The following is a 16,617-nucleotide window of genomic DNA, read 5'->3' as shown; positions in this document are numbered from 1 at the left end:
TTCATTAGGCCTTTCTTGGCCTAAGTGGCCTGAATAATGGGACAGCAGAGTCAAGTCAGAAAATGAAGTTACACTCTCCTATCAGAGGGCAATTTTTCCTAAAGTAATTGCATTAAGATAGGTCAGTCAAAAATAACTGAGCTATTAAAACAAATTAATGTTGCCTCAAATGGTCAGCTCTTTAAGAGGATACATTATAATAAAAAATAAATATGAAAAGTTTATAAATTAAAATCATAATTATCAATTAATTATTACTTTTCCTCTCCACTTAATTTAAGGGCTACAATTTAATTTAATAAAAAAAATACTCAAACAGGGAGCATCTCAGAGACTGAAAACAGTCACAGTGGGCTGGGGGGTCCCACTGTGTCTTCTCCCACACTGGAATTCTCTGGTAGCTGGTTCAGGGGTAAGGGAAAAACAGAGCAATATGTCTGGGCAAAGATTAAGCAAATCATCATCCCTGGAAGTGTTCAAAGCACAAGTGCATGTGACACTTGGTGAGATGGTTTGATGGGCACCATGACATTGGGTTGAAGGTTGGACTTGACGACCTTGGAGGGCTTTTCCAACCTTAATGACTCTGTTCCTCCATGAAATGGCAAAAGCAGTTACCTTAGACCAACCCAGTAACTGCCATAATCTACTAATACACTGGGTGTTTCTGAACACCCAAAATCTCAAAGACATATTTTTAGTATTCAGTCCAAATACAGAATCACAGAATTGTGGAATCCCAGACTGGTTTGGGCTGGAAGGGACCTTAAAGATCATCCAGTCCCACCCCATGCCATGGGCAGGGACACCTTCCACTAGCCCAGGTTGCTCCAGGGGCAACTCCCAGGGATCCAGGGGCAGCCACAGCTTCTCTGGGCAACCTGTGCCAGGGCCTCCCAGCCCTCACAGGGGAGAATTTCTCCCCAAACCCCATCTGACCCTTCCCTCTGGCAGTGGGAAGCCGATCCCCCTTGTCCTGTCCCACATACCTGCTTGTAGGCCGTCACACATATGGAACTGCAGAACTTTTTGGACTGTCCCTCTATCTGCAGGATGTGGCACTGCCCAGAGCCACTGTAGCAATACCCCCCACAGTATTCACAGCAGTTCATGGTCAGGTTGTTGGCCGAGCGGAACTGGGAGAAGCAGGCGTCGCTGCACAGCTTGTGCACCACGTTCTGGTAGTTCACCTCGTGCCTGATCTGGGGGGAGAGGGACAACATTCAGCAGGGACACAAGGAATGTGAGTGTTCACCTCCCAGACAGCGAGCTGTGCTGATCTAAGGAAATTCAAATGAAGGAATTTGCAATTACCACTGCGTTCTTCTGGCACATGCTGCACTTGCTGGAGATGCTGTTGGTGTGGATAGTGACAATGGGTTTCCTTTTCAGTTCGTACGTGGACAGACAAGACTGGCTGCAGAAATCCTTACTGGAGTCCGTGTTATCAAACTGGGCAGTGATTACATCCTTTGGATTTAGAATTTCTCTATGGAAAAGGAAAAACAAACACAGAGATAAAGGATTAATGTTGTTTTTGTGTCAGCTTGCTCCCTCGCTTCTTCTGGAGACTAAACATTCTCCAGCACAGGCTGGATCACAGAATGGAGCCAGATCAAAAAGTTAATTTTTTCTCAGAATCTAAGGAGATATTCGGCCTTGAATACATTAATTCACCCATGTTTTGCTTCATTTTAGGGATTCACAAATCTATCTTCCTCCAGAAGAAATAAAGCATAAAATACTTTTGGAGAATGTACTCTTGTTAGTGGTTTTGAGAGTGCAATGACATTTCCCAGTGGCAGGAAAATGTAGGACCTTTTGAAATGCAGTTTTTCATATTTGGCTCATTTAAATCAAAAAAAGACACTCTCCATCACAGTGGCTTTTAAATGTGTGTATGTAACACCCAATTAAGGAAATGGAACTGCCAGCAGACAGAGCAATTAACAAGGAACAGCACCAGCACCAGTTTTTGAAGGGACGTGTAAGAGGAGCAGCGAGAGGCACAAAACCAGCACCGAAGGCTTTCATTATCTGCCCGAATATCAATTATGACTAGAACAAATTAAGGCATTGTCCTACTTTGAGCAGCTTGAGCAGGTTTTCTTGGTAGAAGCTGGTGGGCGAGAAACTGGAGTGGTGTATCCAGTGAGGCACAGTGTGGAGCAGAAGAGCTGGGTCGAGCCTTTCCTCTGGTAGGCAGTTTGCCCCTTCTGCAGGACTTTTTTACAGCCAGAACAGGAAACCCGAACAGCTGTGCTTGGAACTGAAGGGAGCATTTTGCTCATGCCAGAGGATGCCACAGCAGGCTGGAAACCTGATGACAGCTGTGGAGCTAAAAAAAAAAAAAAACAACCACACAGAGAAAACACAGGGTAAGTGTTACGGATCTATTACACAGAACTCACTGTGTGCAGGGGCAAGCACAAGGCTCGTGGCTTTATTTGGGTTGTCAGGGTCTAGAGGAGAATCAAATAGCACATGAACTCTCCAGAAATACATGCCCTGTGCTGGGTTTCTGCATAGCAGATTTTTTTTAACTACTGTTAAGATGGAGAATGCACTTTCAGCATCCCTTTCATGGAATCATAGAACGGTGTGGGTTGGAAGGGACTTTAAAGCTCATCTAATTCCAACCCCTCTGCCATGGGCAGGGACACCTTCCACTAGTCCAGGTTGCTCCAAGCCCTGTCCAACCTGGCCTTGGACACTCCCAGGGATGGGGCAGCCACAGATACTCTGGGCAACCTGTGCCAGGGCCTCCCCACCCTCACAGGGAAGGATTTCTTCCTAACATCTAACCTAACCCTGCCCTCCTTCATCTTAAGGCCATTTAACACATTCAATTCTCCTTGTATTTCACATTCAATTTTCCTATGCCTCAAAAATACAATTCTTTCATAATCTCAATTTCATTGTCTCTAAACCAATCTAGTTCTTTATTCCTACTGGGGTCAGACACAGGAAATGAAATGCAGAATAAATTGCAGGACTATTTGCAAAGGTGACATATTTTACAGGTTTAAATGAAGTTAGTCTTGCCTATTCCTTACCAACAGGATTGCCACTGACTGAAAATACAGCACTGATTTTCAGCTCCCCTTCCTGAGATTTTGGCTGTTGGCCGTACTCCTAAAACAAAGGGAAAGGAAAAGGAGAACAAATACACACATGTAATCACAGGTTACATGATTGCCATTCTTTCACAATGCTGCACTGAACCCTAAGGAGGAGTGAGTGTCCTAAGCCAGGTGACAGTTCTGCTGCCTGAGCACCACACACAGAATCTGCTCAGAGGGTCCCAGCAAACCACACCTGGGGGGTGCACAAATGGAGAAGTGGGGCTGCCCTCTCCAGCTGTACTCCAAGACACCTCAGAATTCAGCCAAAGCTTTAGGAAATCTCTGTTTTTCACTCACACAAACTTTCCACCTGGAAGTGCTCTGCAGCCCTGGCCCCTGTCCTGTGAAACAAGCTTTATCTTCACATTCATGGAGGACAGCAAAGAACAGAGCTGGGACCTTGTTGAGGGGCACTGTATTAACCAGGAGTCAGGACCATGGAACAGCCTAAGGTGAAGCTTGGCAGCAGATCAAAGCTGGCACCATCAGAGCCAGACCATCACATCCCTGCTCAGCCTGGGGAACCACCTCACACTGGGTGCAGGATGAGTAAATCCCCAGGAACAGCTGCCTGTGGAATAGCTGACAGGCTGTAAATGACTGGCTTTGTCCCCTGCAGCCCCTCCTGACACCACCACGCTTCCTGCCCGTGCTCTCCCTGGAAATCCGAGCCAGAAAGTGGCTTGGAACACTCCACGTGGAAATCTTAATAGGCTGAAAAGCATCATCTCTTGGAACTACAGAGATGACAAGATTTAACCTCCTTACAGTCACCTGGGAGCAGTGAGGTGGGGTGGCATGTTCTGAACTCCCAGCTCTGCCTGGCTGCCAAGGAAGCCACTTCAGAGTCACTGAGCAAAGGGAAACCCTCCCTTCCCAGTGACAGTTGAGCTGCTCCCCCAGCCTAAGCCAGCTCCTAAAAATCCCACACCAACCTCCACACAGCACAGAACACTTCTCTTACTCCCAGGGGAAGATGAAAGTCTCTACTCTAAGACAACCAAACTATTTCTCAACAGGTTTCCCAGGAGAACAGGCAGTGGTGTTCCCTGATCATGTGAACCATCAACTGAAACACTCAAATCTCAGCTAAGAGAAGTTCTAAGCTGGGTATGGGTGAGCTGTGAGGAGATTTAAAGCACCATTTTTATTATTATTATTATTATCATTATTATTATTTAAAAAACAGTTACTTGCAGACATACAGTTTTTTAAGCATTTTAACTGCAGTTATAGTCAATACTAGGAACAGAAATGGAGGCAAATCCTGACATCAACTGTGCATGATCAAGCAGTTTCACAGCAGTGTAGCAGTGCTGAAAGCCAAAAACCTTCAGCTCCAACTATTGGTTACAGCAAGAAATGCTCTTATCTTTCAGGAAATGTTAAAAAAACCCACAACCCCCCCCCCCATATTAATTCCAATCTAAAGCAAAACAAAATGAACTCAGTTCTCCTACTTTTCCAGTATCAGGCAGAGTTGATAATCACAGGATTTTACTCCAGGAAGGAATATTTTGAACCATACGATATTTGACACTTAAATTCTTCAAGTCTTCATTTTTACTTATTAACATGATCTTTGATAACCACAGACATCTCGCCTTGCATTCCACACAAATCCACACAGCAGATGCCATCTTGGGAGGACAAAAGAAGAGACAGATTTAACTACCCTACACGTGGTTTGACATCCTATAGGCTTAAGGAAAAATAAACCCAAACAATCCCCCAGAGACTGAAATCAGAAGGGCAGTGAAATCTGAAGCTGCAAACAATTTACTTCTTTATTAAGAGTATTACGGGGAAAGAAGAAAAAATGCTGGGAAGACAGGCCCAGAGAGCAGAGGAGGTTTAGCAGAAGGACACAGAGTGATGCTAAGAGCTAATGCCTGCCCAGGAACACCAACACTGCCGTGTCAGTGCACGGGGATGGATCACTTTGGGAAGCTTTGCACATCTTTAACAGGTGAAGTCTGGCAGGTGGCCCAAAGATGAGCAGTGAGGAGACAGGAGGTGCAGCCCAGCTCGTGTCCCTGGTGTCACACACAAACCAGTGGCACAGAGATTGGCTGGAGCTCAGCAATCCTGGCCCCAGCACCCCTCACTCCCAGGGCAGACCTTCTCCAGGCTGCAATTATTGAGTTTTCACTTGCATCATCACAAAAAAATGTCAGTCTCCAACGAGAATTAAACACATGCTTAAATTGACCTTACTGATGTGTAAGTACTTAAATATTTTGCTAAGACCTCTAAGTGTTAATTTAAAACAAGAACAACGAAGCACTGTGCTTGCAAAGACATCCTTTAAGGGAAGAGCAGGAATAGCACTGTTTTAACTCACATCTCTAACTGTGACTACTCACAAGGTATTCAACAAAATGTGATTTACAGTTTATTTCCTAGTTAGACTGCAATAAAGTGTCTACATTGCCACAGATTTAATAACAGAAGTTTTACAGCACTTGGCTTTGTTTCCAACTGAAAAGCAAAAACATTTTCAGCGACAAGGTAAAAAGACATCAAAAAGTTAGGGGGGGGGGGTTGGGTTTTATGGTAGTATAAGAGGGAAAAATCCTTCTACTAAACTATGTTCTTCAAGTTAAATTTCGGTCAACAAACCAAATAAAGTGCTGAATTTATGTTCAGCCTATGCGGTCAGTGTCAGACCAAAATGAGAAATGCGACGGGAAACTTACCTCAGAATTACCAGGTTCATCTTTAATTTTGTCTAATAGTCCCTGCTGTGGGGCCATAGCTTTATCATATTCGTCATCCAAAGGCTCCTCCTTAATTCTAATATTTCGTGCAAAGGAATTCCCCAGCTCTTGTCCAATAGATTCCTTACTAGAAAATAGGTAGCTAGACTCCTGAAACAATAATATGAAAAAGAATTCACCCTCCTGCATCTGCCATGAGGAGTTGGGCTGCTGCCAAGGGGAGTTTGTGGTGCAGACCAAGAGATTTGGGTCCTGCCACTGGAAGGTGGGAGAAGTGCTGGGCAGCAGCTGCTGCCTCGACCTCCCTGCAGCCCCCTCTCTCATCCCACCCCCAATCCTTTCCACTCCTCTGGCCGAAGCAGAAGCCACCCAGTTCTCTAAGTTGGTTGTTGGGGAGTGTCTCCTGTGGATACAGCTGTTCCCTGGCTCATGTGGAAAAAAGGCAGCAGGTCAGGTGGATGCATCCAGGTCTGGATTCGGCTCACGGGTCACTCAGACCACGCTGAACAGGAAAGTGGCTACCAAAAGAATCCTCAATCCAAACAGAGGCTCAGCAAAATTTTACAAAATTACAGGCACTGTTTAAGCAGCACAGATGTCTAAGAGTCAGAAGACCGGTTTCCTCGACACTCAAATTTACACTCAAATACAAAATACGTATTTTTGAATTATTCCAGCACATTGCTGCACTTGCAAAAGTGGTTGAAAGGTCTGTAGCTTACCCTGAAGTTAGTTTCTGGAGTTTGTGGCGCTAACTGCGTCCGTAATGTTTCTTCTACTTGATTATGAACTGAGGAAAACATATACATTAAATAGAAATGAATACAGGTTCCAAGGCATTTCCTTTCAAACTATCAGAGTCTCATCCTGCTCCCCAACCCCAGAGTCTGACAGCACCTCACCAGCATTAAACTACTCCCTCTCTCCTCCCTGCAAGAGAGATGGTAATCCCTAAAGAGAATTGACCTTTTTTTTTACTATTCTATTGGATCATTATTTTCCCATTCCAGCAAAATGGTTGTAAAATTCCAAGGCGAACTGTTCATTCAGAATTTTCCACACCCCAGCAGGTTCTGAACTCTCCCCTGTTTTGACATTTAAATCCAAAAATACTTTTCAGGGCAACATCTTTCAGCTTCTTCTTTGCTGTTCTGATCTTTAGTCTTTTTCCCCCTTCTCATGAAACAGCAGTTTCTGCTTTTTTTTAAAATATATCTTTTAAAAAACCTGGATTTGCCTGGATACTTGATGCTACCCATGGACATTCACCACTCCTGCTTCAACTACTGACTACCTGCAGAGGATTTTTAACTGTAGGTATTTATAATTTTCTCAAATACATATTTTGTACAGAAATATTCTCCCCTTGACTTCTAACTGAAGGTAAAAACAAAGAGACATCTTTAACTCTTCTTTATTTTAAAAAGATCTCTATTGCTCCTCTCTCACTGGTGCCACCTGGAAGCACTGACTTTAAGATGCTGTTGCTGAACATATTGAGTGTAAAGCTCAGAACTGTGGATGTGGACAAGCAGCCAGGAGGCCCTCACGTGCTGGCTCACCCTCCCTCTGCTGAACAACATCAAATCACGTGTTCCAGCCTGGTTATTCTTAACTCCTTCATTCACTGTTCTGCTTGGAACTTTCAGAGCTTGGGAAGTCAAAAATAACCGTGTGGGCAGCAAGACTACGGTGACTGTCAAATGAGAAAGGGTTTCCAGGCATCTCTGCTTCTCTCCATGTTGGCTGGACAAGGTCCAAGACATGAGTGTTTGAGGAAGAAGGAGAGTAGTCTCCCAGGAAAAGCAGATCTCAAGCTATGCTCTGGCTTATCTCCTGCAGACACTAATACCTTTCTAGCAAGCTTTTCCCTGATGCTACTATCAAATCCATCCTGCTTTAAATATCTAGACATTAATGAAGAACTGGCACTTTGCTGAAAGAAACCTTTACTGGCCATCAACTTAACCTAAGCTTCACCAGCTGTTCTTTGAAGGAGTTCCATGGTCTATAAAAAAAAACAGTGAGAAAAACCAAAAGGAAGCTCGAATTGTCACCCAGCTTGGTTTAGGAAACCACAACAACAAAGGGTATGTTGAGGGCTCTGTAACAAGCTGTGGAGGATGAGACTCCCCCTAATGGTCTGCAAATCCTCCTGCTAACCAGAGTTCATTGGATTTCAGGGTTCTTCATAAATGCTCTCTACACACGGCTCTGCCTGTTCTCTTCACCAAGGTGATGTTTTCAATATCTGCCCCTGTTGCTAATTCCTGTCTAGTTCTTTCTTCCTCTGGGCTGGGCAGCCAGGTCTACGATGGCAACAGTTACCTGCTTTGTCAAGAAAACTGCTTTTCAACCTAGAATCCATATCTTTAGGGATTTTTTCCAACCGTTTCTCACGTTCTTGAAAATGTCCTTCTCTATTCTTATCCTTTGCTGAAAAAGTCTCTTTGCCGTTATCTCGTGTTATGCTAAAATCCTTCCGATGGGATTTAAATACAGGGCCCTGCTCAAAGGGGGAAGGGAGATCCTTCGGGATTGCATTCTGCATCTGAATTTCCTTCTCGCTGTCCAATTCATGTTCTGGAACTCTCTTGCCCTCTTCCAGGTGATCTTCATCGGGAATTGCTGAAGAAAGAGTGTCTTTTGGAGTGAAATTCTGCTCCTCTTCGTTGTCACTCCCAATAACAGGTATGCCTGCAAGATCCCCAGAGTTCAGAAAATAATCATGATCATCACCCTGCAGGGAGTTCTCAGCTCCTGTTCGATTCGATATCCCGTAAGATAAGCTGTCCAGGGCAGGTGTTAAGTTGTCAGTGTCCTCAGACATTTCTGCATCCAGAATTTCACCACCTAGGGAGAAAAAAAACCCCAGTGAACAGTCAGAAAACTGACCAACTTTAAGTGTTACAAAGGAGGAGGGGGAGTGTCCTTTGCTAATCTGGCTGATGCTGCAATTCCTGGAATACTCTCAGCCTTCTTGGGCCAACACTGCTGCTAAAACATTGCTGATGGAGACGGTTCAGTTCCCCTCACCACTCTGAAGTAGAAGCTGAACTGAGTAAAATTAACCAAAGCAAGAAAAAACATTAATTTCCATTCATCTCACTTGAGGAGAAGGCAATGCAGGGAGGGAATGGGCAGCAAGGGCTGGGAAATGGGCAAGACAGTCTTGATCAGCAGCAATGATACTTCCAGGAAATGTTTTGTGAAACCTTATAGAAATAAACAGAAATACTTACATTTTTCTGTAATATCAAACACAGCATCAGATTTATCTTCAAACTGTAAAAAAGGAAAGCACTGTGTCATTATCTTGGTCAGCTGCCATGTACTTTGCTAAAACGTATCTGATCAAAGCCAACCAGAAGGATACAATTCCTCCTCCTTCCTTCCTTACCCCAAGCAAATATTTGTGAATTAAGACTGTTACCTCACTGAGAGGTCACATTTACTCTAACAAGTTCAGAACACATAGAAAAGGCACACAAGGAAAATTCAGAAATTCTTCAGAGTTGCTTCCCAGAGGAGAGAGGGGAGGGAAGGGAATGGCAATGTCCTCTTCTATGTGAGACACCAGGTCAAGGCCACACATCTGCCCTCCCTGATGCTCCACGAGCTTCCATTCCCTCTGAACATTCTAAATGGAAAACCGGGAGCACATGCAGCTTCCACTGCCATGGGCTGCACATCCAAGGGTTTCCCCTCTCTGATAGGGAATGTCCCCTTTCCAGGAACAGGGAAATGTGAGGCTTCACTTCCCCACAGGCACAAGACAAGGTGTGTCAGTGTGAGCGCGGGCACAGCAGAACCAGCTGATGGCTGAGTGCTGCACAAACATCTGCTGGCACTGAGCACCCTCTGGCAGATGTTAAAGTTGACAGCATGCTTGGATGCTGCCTGGAGAAGCATAATTAAAGTTTCCTTCAGAAAGTCCCACTCACCAGCAGCCTTCCTTTCTGCCCAAGAGATAAGAGTAATTCTTTTAAACCCTCTCTCCGTTCTCTGCGTCGACAGCTCTACACGTTCTTTCCTGGTAGATCCTGCTCACACTGCAATTCTTAAGCCATCTTAAGGAAAGTAATGGGATTTGATAGCAAAAGGATGAGCCTTAATTTCATTTAACTCAAGTCAAGCAGTTGATAAATCCAATATTCCACAGGACTATGATGGGAACTATCAGTTTGGCAGCAGCCAGCTTTGGGAAAGGATGACAAAGGACACCATCCCGGGGGTCATTTGATGGCAAAAGGTCCATCAGTCCCTTTCCAACACCACTTGCAGGCCTACAAAGACAAGGTACCTCCTTCAGCTTCACTGGACACACGTGGAACAGTCAGGACCTGTCCAGCATGGTGAGTATCAACTTAACTGGACACTGCACCAAAACTTTCTAGTTTCTCTGAGCAGATACTTGAGGCTGGAAAAGTGAAGTACAGAACCACACTTCCACAAGTCTCTCTGTAACTATCTACAGGGAAAAAAAGGGTAAGGAAACACCTCCCAGGAAGGTTTGCAAGGCCTGTTCCTGCTGTAATGATCCCAGGAGTGTCTCCAGAGATGCAAGTTTAATGTTGATCTAGAAGTCCATTCACAGTCAACTAAGTTTACACCAGTGTAAAATTAATGCCCATAAATATTGGATATCCTCAGTGCTCACACAAGCTGCTGAGGACAAGGACAGTGGTGGTGGGCTGTGTTAGAGAAGAACATGAAAAGGAACTTGTTGCCATTTGATAATGAGATCAGAGCATGAAGCTTTGGGAGGCAAAAACAACAGCCCAGGTCCTTGTCTCCACACTGACCCTCCTCGATCCTTTTCTTGCTTCCTGCCCGAAAGTGTCACAACAGAATTTGGTGGTAGGATGGAGGAAGTTTTCAGTTGAGATGAATCATGAGCTCATCCTTTCCTCAGAGTAGATTTCTATCAAAGTAGTTCTTTAACTCTTTCGAGATCCAGAGTACCTGTGGGAAAGTGTTCCAGGTCCTACACAACCCTGGTTGCCTTATACATCCAAACCCTACACATTCCTCCTCCTCTGGTGATAACAAATCTTTTATCAATAGGTGACAACCCCAGGAATGCTGCTATTAGGAAAAGGATACATTTTGCAGTCTGGATCTCTCTAACTGCTTCATTCAAAGAAAGAACAACATGCAAGTCAGCACAAGGCACCACCTGCAAGAGCATTAGGGACTCCCATAAATATTTTGGACAAGCTGGAAAACATTTACAATCTACCTGGAAGGAATCCAAGAAACTTCCCAAAAACAAAGTCATCCTAGGAGAAAAAAAACAACCCTATTTTGTTTCTTTTTCTTTTGTGAGGAGAGATCATCTTGGATAGTTTCTTCCTTTAAAAGGTTTTTTGGTACAGAGGAAGATCTGTGTCTGTGCTCAAAGGCTTTCCCTGGAAATATTTATAAACCAGGAACTCCAGCATCTGACAACACCAGCAGCCTTATCTAAGCCTCCATCTAGTTGGTGATGGTGAACAGCATCAGAACTCCCACATAGTGTAAATTCACAGGGAGGAAACCAGGGGAAGTGTTTGGATGATTGTGTGTGTGTGTGTGTGTGTGTGTGTGTGTGTGTGTGTGTCTATATACCCCTAAATATACACATATCTGTCTATATATATCTCCCCAATAAATTACTCATTCCATAAGTCTACAACTGGACTATCCCTGAAATGAGAGCTCATTTTTCTCCTGCATTAGTGTGGGGTATTCTCTCAGTTATATACACGTGTAGGCCCTTCCTCATCCCTATTACAGTCTTGTTTATTGCCATCTCAGGAGGAAATTCTGGATATCAACTGTTACATAAAAATCTATCACTTTACTCAATCACATAAGTTGGCTTTTAACTGGATTATGCTCTCGTACTACACAGAAATGCAAAAAACAATGCCCAGCTTACTATTTGTATATAACTCCATTACAGTTCTGCAAGGCCATTCCCTCTCTCACACTTCCTCCTTTGATTAGCCACCACCACCCTTAATTCCCTTTATTTCTTCTGCCCAGATTTTTTAAGATTTGGTGAGGAGTGGAACAAAAACACTCGAGGGGCAAACATGGAACTGATGGTGTTTCCTCTGGGTCACTTTTGACAGGGCTAAGAAGAGGCACCTCAGTATCCCACAGTAACTCCTTGTTAACTACAGAAGGGAAGTATCAGGAACTGAAAGTTTTCAGTTAAAATACTGAGGCTTCAACTCCTCAGCTCAGTCCTCAAAACACACTTGCAGTTGTAAAACAAAATTCAAGAGTATCATACTTTAAAACACCTTCATTCAATTGCTTCGGTCCACATTTTGCCAGAGAATAATAATAATAATTAATCAGATTTAGTGCTTTTAAGCAGTAAGGATTCCCTAAGAGTTTAAGACAGAACAGTTTATGTTTAGTATCAAAAAAATTAATTGGTTTAGGCTATATTTTTCTTAGTGACTGTCTCATTAGGTAGCACTGCACACAAAGCAGTGCTCTGCCTACTCAGGCTGTAAAAACTAAATATATGAACAAAATAAATGAAATAAGAACACAGAAATGGTGCCAAAACAATGAGGTATTCCCTGGAAGCAATGTGACTTGCTTTAAATTAATTACTCTATACATAAAGACAGCATTGCTTTCATTAAAAAAATTAAAATTCCACCAGATATATCCTTATTTTTTACAGATGTACATGAGACTCCTGGGGTACAGTGTCACAGCCTCAGCACCAACCTGCCTTTGCCAGGAGCAGGGGACAGGTCACTGTTCACACTTCAACAAAATGTGCTAATTTGAAATAACTAAAAACCTGCTCCAAACCTCGACAGCGTTCAGTGTTGCCATGGCATCCACAGATCAAACAAATAATAGATTATTTCTGTGCAATCTGAAGGGAGAAGCTGCCCACAGCTATACTATCGCTTTGTATGCAAAACAGAGAATTTCTTTCAAAAATAAGCAAAACAGTGTAACTCCTTTACATACACAGACACACATCTTTCTAGCAAGCCTTCTGAAGTTTGATCCTAGGCTCTACTGCATCCATAAGCGAACTGTGGAAAGGAAGCAGATGTTAAGAAAACTGCAATTAAAAACAGTCAGAGATGATTCTCAGCCTGCCTGTAGTTTCCTTTTCCCTCTGTTCACAGCATCACCCCCACTCTAAAATCCATTCAAGCAACAAGAAAGACACGGTTTAAAATAAACAAGAAAAGAAAATTAGAAAGTAATTTAAATTGCAATTGCTGCTCTCCGAGGCAGGTGGGGTGAGCTCAGGAAGCATCCCCTGACCTTTCCCACATGACACATCCCTGGCAGGGCTGCCAAGGAATCCACCAGGCACACGAGGGGTGGCACAGGGGGGACACGAGGGGTGGCACAGGGGCACACGAGGGGTGGCACAGGGGGGACACGAGGGGTGGCACAGGGGCACACGAGGGGTGGCACAGGGGGGACACGAGGGGTGGCACAGGGGGACAAGAGGGGTGGCACAGGGGGACAAGAGGGGTGGCACAGGGGGCACACGAGGGATGGTACAAGGGGCACACGAAGGGTGGCACAGGGGGCACACGAGGGGTGGCACAGGGGCTCTGCCGGAGCCGCTGCCCGCCCATCCCCGCGGACCCGACCCTGCGGAGCGGCCGCCGAGGGTAACAAAGAGCCCGGGGCTGCGGCAGGTACCGGCACAGGAAAAGCCGGGCTGCGGCAGGAAGAGAACCCGCCGGGGTCACACGGCCATAGAGCCGCCCAGGCCGGGCCGCCAGACCCCCCCTCCAGCCCCGGCACCCCCCGGCACCGCCCGCCCTTCCCGCCGGGAACGGGGACAGTGACGGCCGCACATCGGCAGGCTGGGGCCGGGGGCTGCCCTGAGCCCTGCCCGAGGCTGGGAAAGCTCATTTCTAATCAAGTCTCAGGCTAACTCAATGGAGACCGATGGGTGTCTTTAAAGGCGAATCCCAAACGACCTCCAATAGGTGTAAAAAGGCAAAGCGGGCATTCTCCAGCTGCTCGTGGCTCCCTAAGAAATGCAGTTTTACCCTTACTTGCACATCTGCAGTTTTTCAGTGCCGGGACAGAACATTCAGGGACCTGCTGCTCCCCTTTCATTTGCGCGTTTTTAAGAGCCCTGGACGATTCACCAGAAATCACAGGGAGCAGTTCTGCATGTTAGTTTATCGTCCCTTTCCGTCCCCAGGCTTTTCAGACGTTCCTGAGTTTTTTGGAACATTCAGGGGCCACTTCCAAACAAACCTTACGGTTTCCATCCCCACACAGAACCTGCACAGTCACCAACCCACACGGGGCCAAGGTGAGTCTGACAAACACACAGGAAGTTACAGGGAGCCTTATTTTTTTCTGAAATATTGGTGGGTTTAATCTATACCTACAAAAAACCAGAGGGGGATCCAAGCCCTCCTCCCATTCACCCACAAAATCGTGGATTTGAGAAGGAAGCAGCTCCACATGTGAAGGCTTCACCTTGCAGTCACAGAGTCATGGAATGGCTTGGGTTGGAAGGGATATTAAGGATCATCTCGTTCCACCCCCCTTGCCATGGACAGGGACACCTTCCACTGGCCCAGGTTGCTCCAACCAAGCACTTCTCACTAATATCAATTAATAATACACATTTCCTTGCAAGGGTCTTTGCAAAGACACCGCAGTTTGATGTGCTGATCTTCGGGCATTGCAAATTTAGAAACACACACAAACCACACAGCAACAAACCAAGACATCCACAAGAAAGACTTTCTTATCAAAACAAAGAACTTCTCCCCTCAAAACCTCACCCCGGCTCTGTGCTGAACTTCCCTGCTGCTGGTTCAGACACTACAAACCACTCCTAAGGCTGAGAATTTGGTTACACCAAATCTGTGAGAGAGCCCAAATAAAGACAATTCCTATTTCTCACAGCACAAGGCAGAAAAACTGAACAGAAATTACAGGGATGTAAAAATCTCCAATATCAGAGCAGGTCCCACATCACAACAATGCACATTTCTGCTGTGATGCTCAGTTACTCCAAAGCAATTATTTCAGTTCAGTTACATATTTAGCATCCCACAAGCCAAACAGCATTCCCCAGACCACAAACACTTTTGGCCAAAGCTTTCAAAAGTATGGCTTTCAAAACCAGTGAGATTATGTTCTTTTCACCTGTTCCACTATCAAACATAATAAAACCTGTTCATACTCTGCATTAACTGTGTTTCATAAAGCTTCCTTGAGCAAACAACACCATTTAAAGATGAATTTCAATAAAGATTAAGTCTTTCCACTTACTTTGGACTGTTTTAACAAATAGCAAGATTCACAAAAGTACACAAACAAGTTATTCAAAAAATAATTAAAAAAGGGAAGTACTCCAAAATGTCTCCTGTAGGAATAACTGTGCAGTTGAGCTAATTCTGTCTCAGGTTCTTCTCACCTAAATTTAGACAACTAAGCATTAGTTTATCAGGCTAATGATTCAGGGTTCCTCTCTTTCCAATGGAAATTAAGAAATTCTGGCAGCAGCAATTTATCCTGCCCTGGGACTGTGGACCAGCTATCAAAAGAGAAAAGGACCAAATGCAGAATTATCCTTCTGGGTTTATTACCAAAAATCTGATGCAATAAACTTTGATTATTACAGTAATTATCATCATACATTTTTTACTAAAAACTTCAAAGGTATTAGACACAACACACTTTAAAACTATCTATTGCATAGGTAAGCCTTGTAATATTTATCCAAAGCAGATAGTAAATATGGTAACCAAAACTAAGTACATTACTATCATTCTTCAATCAATATTTACAGAAAGGACTGATGTATCACATCATTTTTTGATCAACACCAGCTCAGCAAAGCAAGTTACAGTCTCTTAAACTTTTTATTTCCCTTGAAATTTCTGAGGAGCACTTCCAGAGAGTCAAAGGAAAAGAGTCTGGGGGTACAGGCAGAACACAGGCTAAGATGATGGACTGAGAGCACAGGCCCTTGATGAAATATTCTCTGCTGCAGAAACCTTGTTTTGAAGAGTTTAGATGATCACAGAGAATAAGTGGTCCAAGGAAAAGCAGCAGTGAGGTCCAAGAGCTCTTGACAACCCTCACAGAACGGATGCTGGAACCATCTGAACCAGGGCAGTCACTGTCAGAAAACCCTGGAGTTCATCAGATAAAAATCCCTACAAGACTTATTTAAGGAAAGGCCAATGGGAATTGGAACATCTGGAAGGAATGATGGGATACAAGAATCACAGAATGGTTTGGGCTGGAAGGGCCCTTAAAGATCATCCAGTTCAACCCCAAATGAGAGAAAACTTCAGGAACTTCGGGAGTGATTTCAGAATTAATATCCACGACCCTAATCCTGCAAAGGGCCTTGGAGTGACACAAAGAGCTGAGCTAACCTGTATTTTACACAGTGTAAACACTTGAGATCCACTATGCTTATTTTTAGGAGAATTCCAAGATCATGACAGCAAAGCATCCTCAGGGGTGCACAAGCCTTGGCAGGGAAATGTTTTCGTGGTCTTTGTACCATTCTGGGGTAATTTGGTAACAAAACTTTCTAAATTAGATGATCTCCTTCAATTTTTAATTGCAGTCATGCAAAATTAAAAATCTTTTTGCCAGCAGCTGTTTTATTGATGTGGACACCCAGGTGTTCACCTGTTTACACCAAATTAATGGCCAAGAGCCCAAGTGTCAAATTTCAGTCCAGCCCAAATTGCCCTGTCTAGTCCAAGGGGTTATAGAGAACTGCTGTAAATAAATGACCA

At 44.3% G+C, this 16,617-nt stretch overlaps 1 protein-coding gene across 8 annotated transcripts in view; it reads right to left on the bottom strand.

The window, feature by feature from the left end:
* ZMYM4 (zinc finger MYM-type containing 4) overlaps positions 1–16,617 on the bottom strand; it is a 34,223-nt gene that overhangs the window by 14,534 nt on the left and 3,072 nt on the right. For 3 of the 8 annotated variants that reach the window (XM_032710205.1, XM_032710202.1, XM_032710206.1), the window contains 8 exons: positions 9,088–9,130; positions 8,174–8,698; positions 6,568–6,635; positions 5,825–5,995; positions 3,057–3,135; positions 2,086–2,338; positions 1,315–1,489; positions 990–1,202 (listed from right to left, as the gene is read on the bottom strand). In XM_032710205.1, coding sequence (XP_032566096.1) covers positions 990–1,202; positions 1,315–1,489; positions 2,086–2,338; positions 3,057–3,135; positions 5,825–5,995; positions 6,568–6,635; positions 8,174–8,675 — 1,461 coding nt within the window. In that variant the 5' untranslated portion in view covers positions 8,676–8,698; positions 9,088–9,130. Of the gene's footprint in view, positions 1–989; positions 1,203–1,314; positions 1,490–2,085; positions 2,339–3,056; positions 3,136–5,824; positions 5,996–6,567; positions 6,636–8,173; positions 8,699–9,087; positions 9,131–9,789; positions 9,906–10,951; positions 11,025–12,832; positions 12,852–16,617 lie in introns of those variants that run through there. The other 5 variants (XM_032710204.1, XM_032710203.1, XM_032710208.1 and 2 more) reach the window with 5 other exon arrangements.

The sequence above is a fragment of the Chiroxiphia lanceolata genome, chromosome 24 (genome assembly GCF_009829145.1).
Source record: "Chiroxiphia lanceolata isolate bChiLan1 chromosome 24, bChiLan1.pri, whole genome shotgun sequence".
NCBI classification, from domain to species: domain Eukaryota; kingdom Metazoa; phylum Chordata; class Aves; order Passeriformes; family Pipridae; genus Chiroxiphia; species Chiroxiphia lanceolata.
The sequence above is the reverse complement of the archived record's forward strand: the minus strand, read 5'-3'. Positions and strand labels throughout refer to the sequence as shown.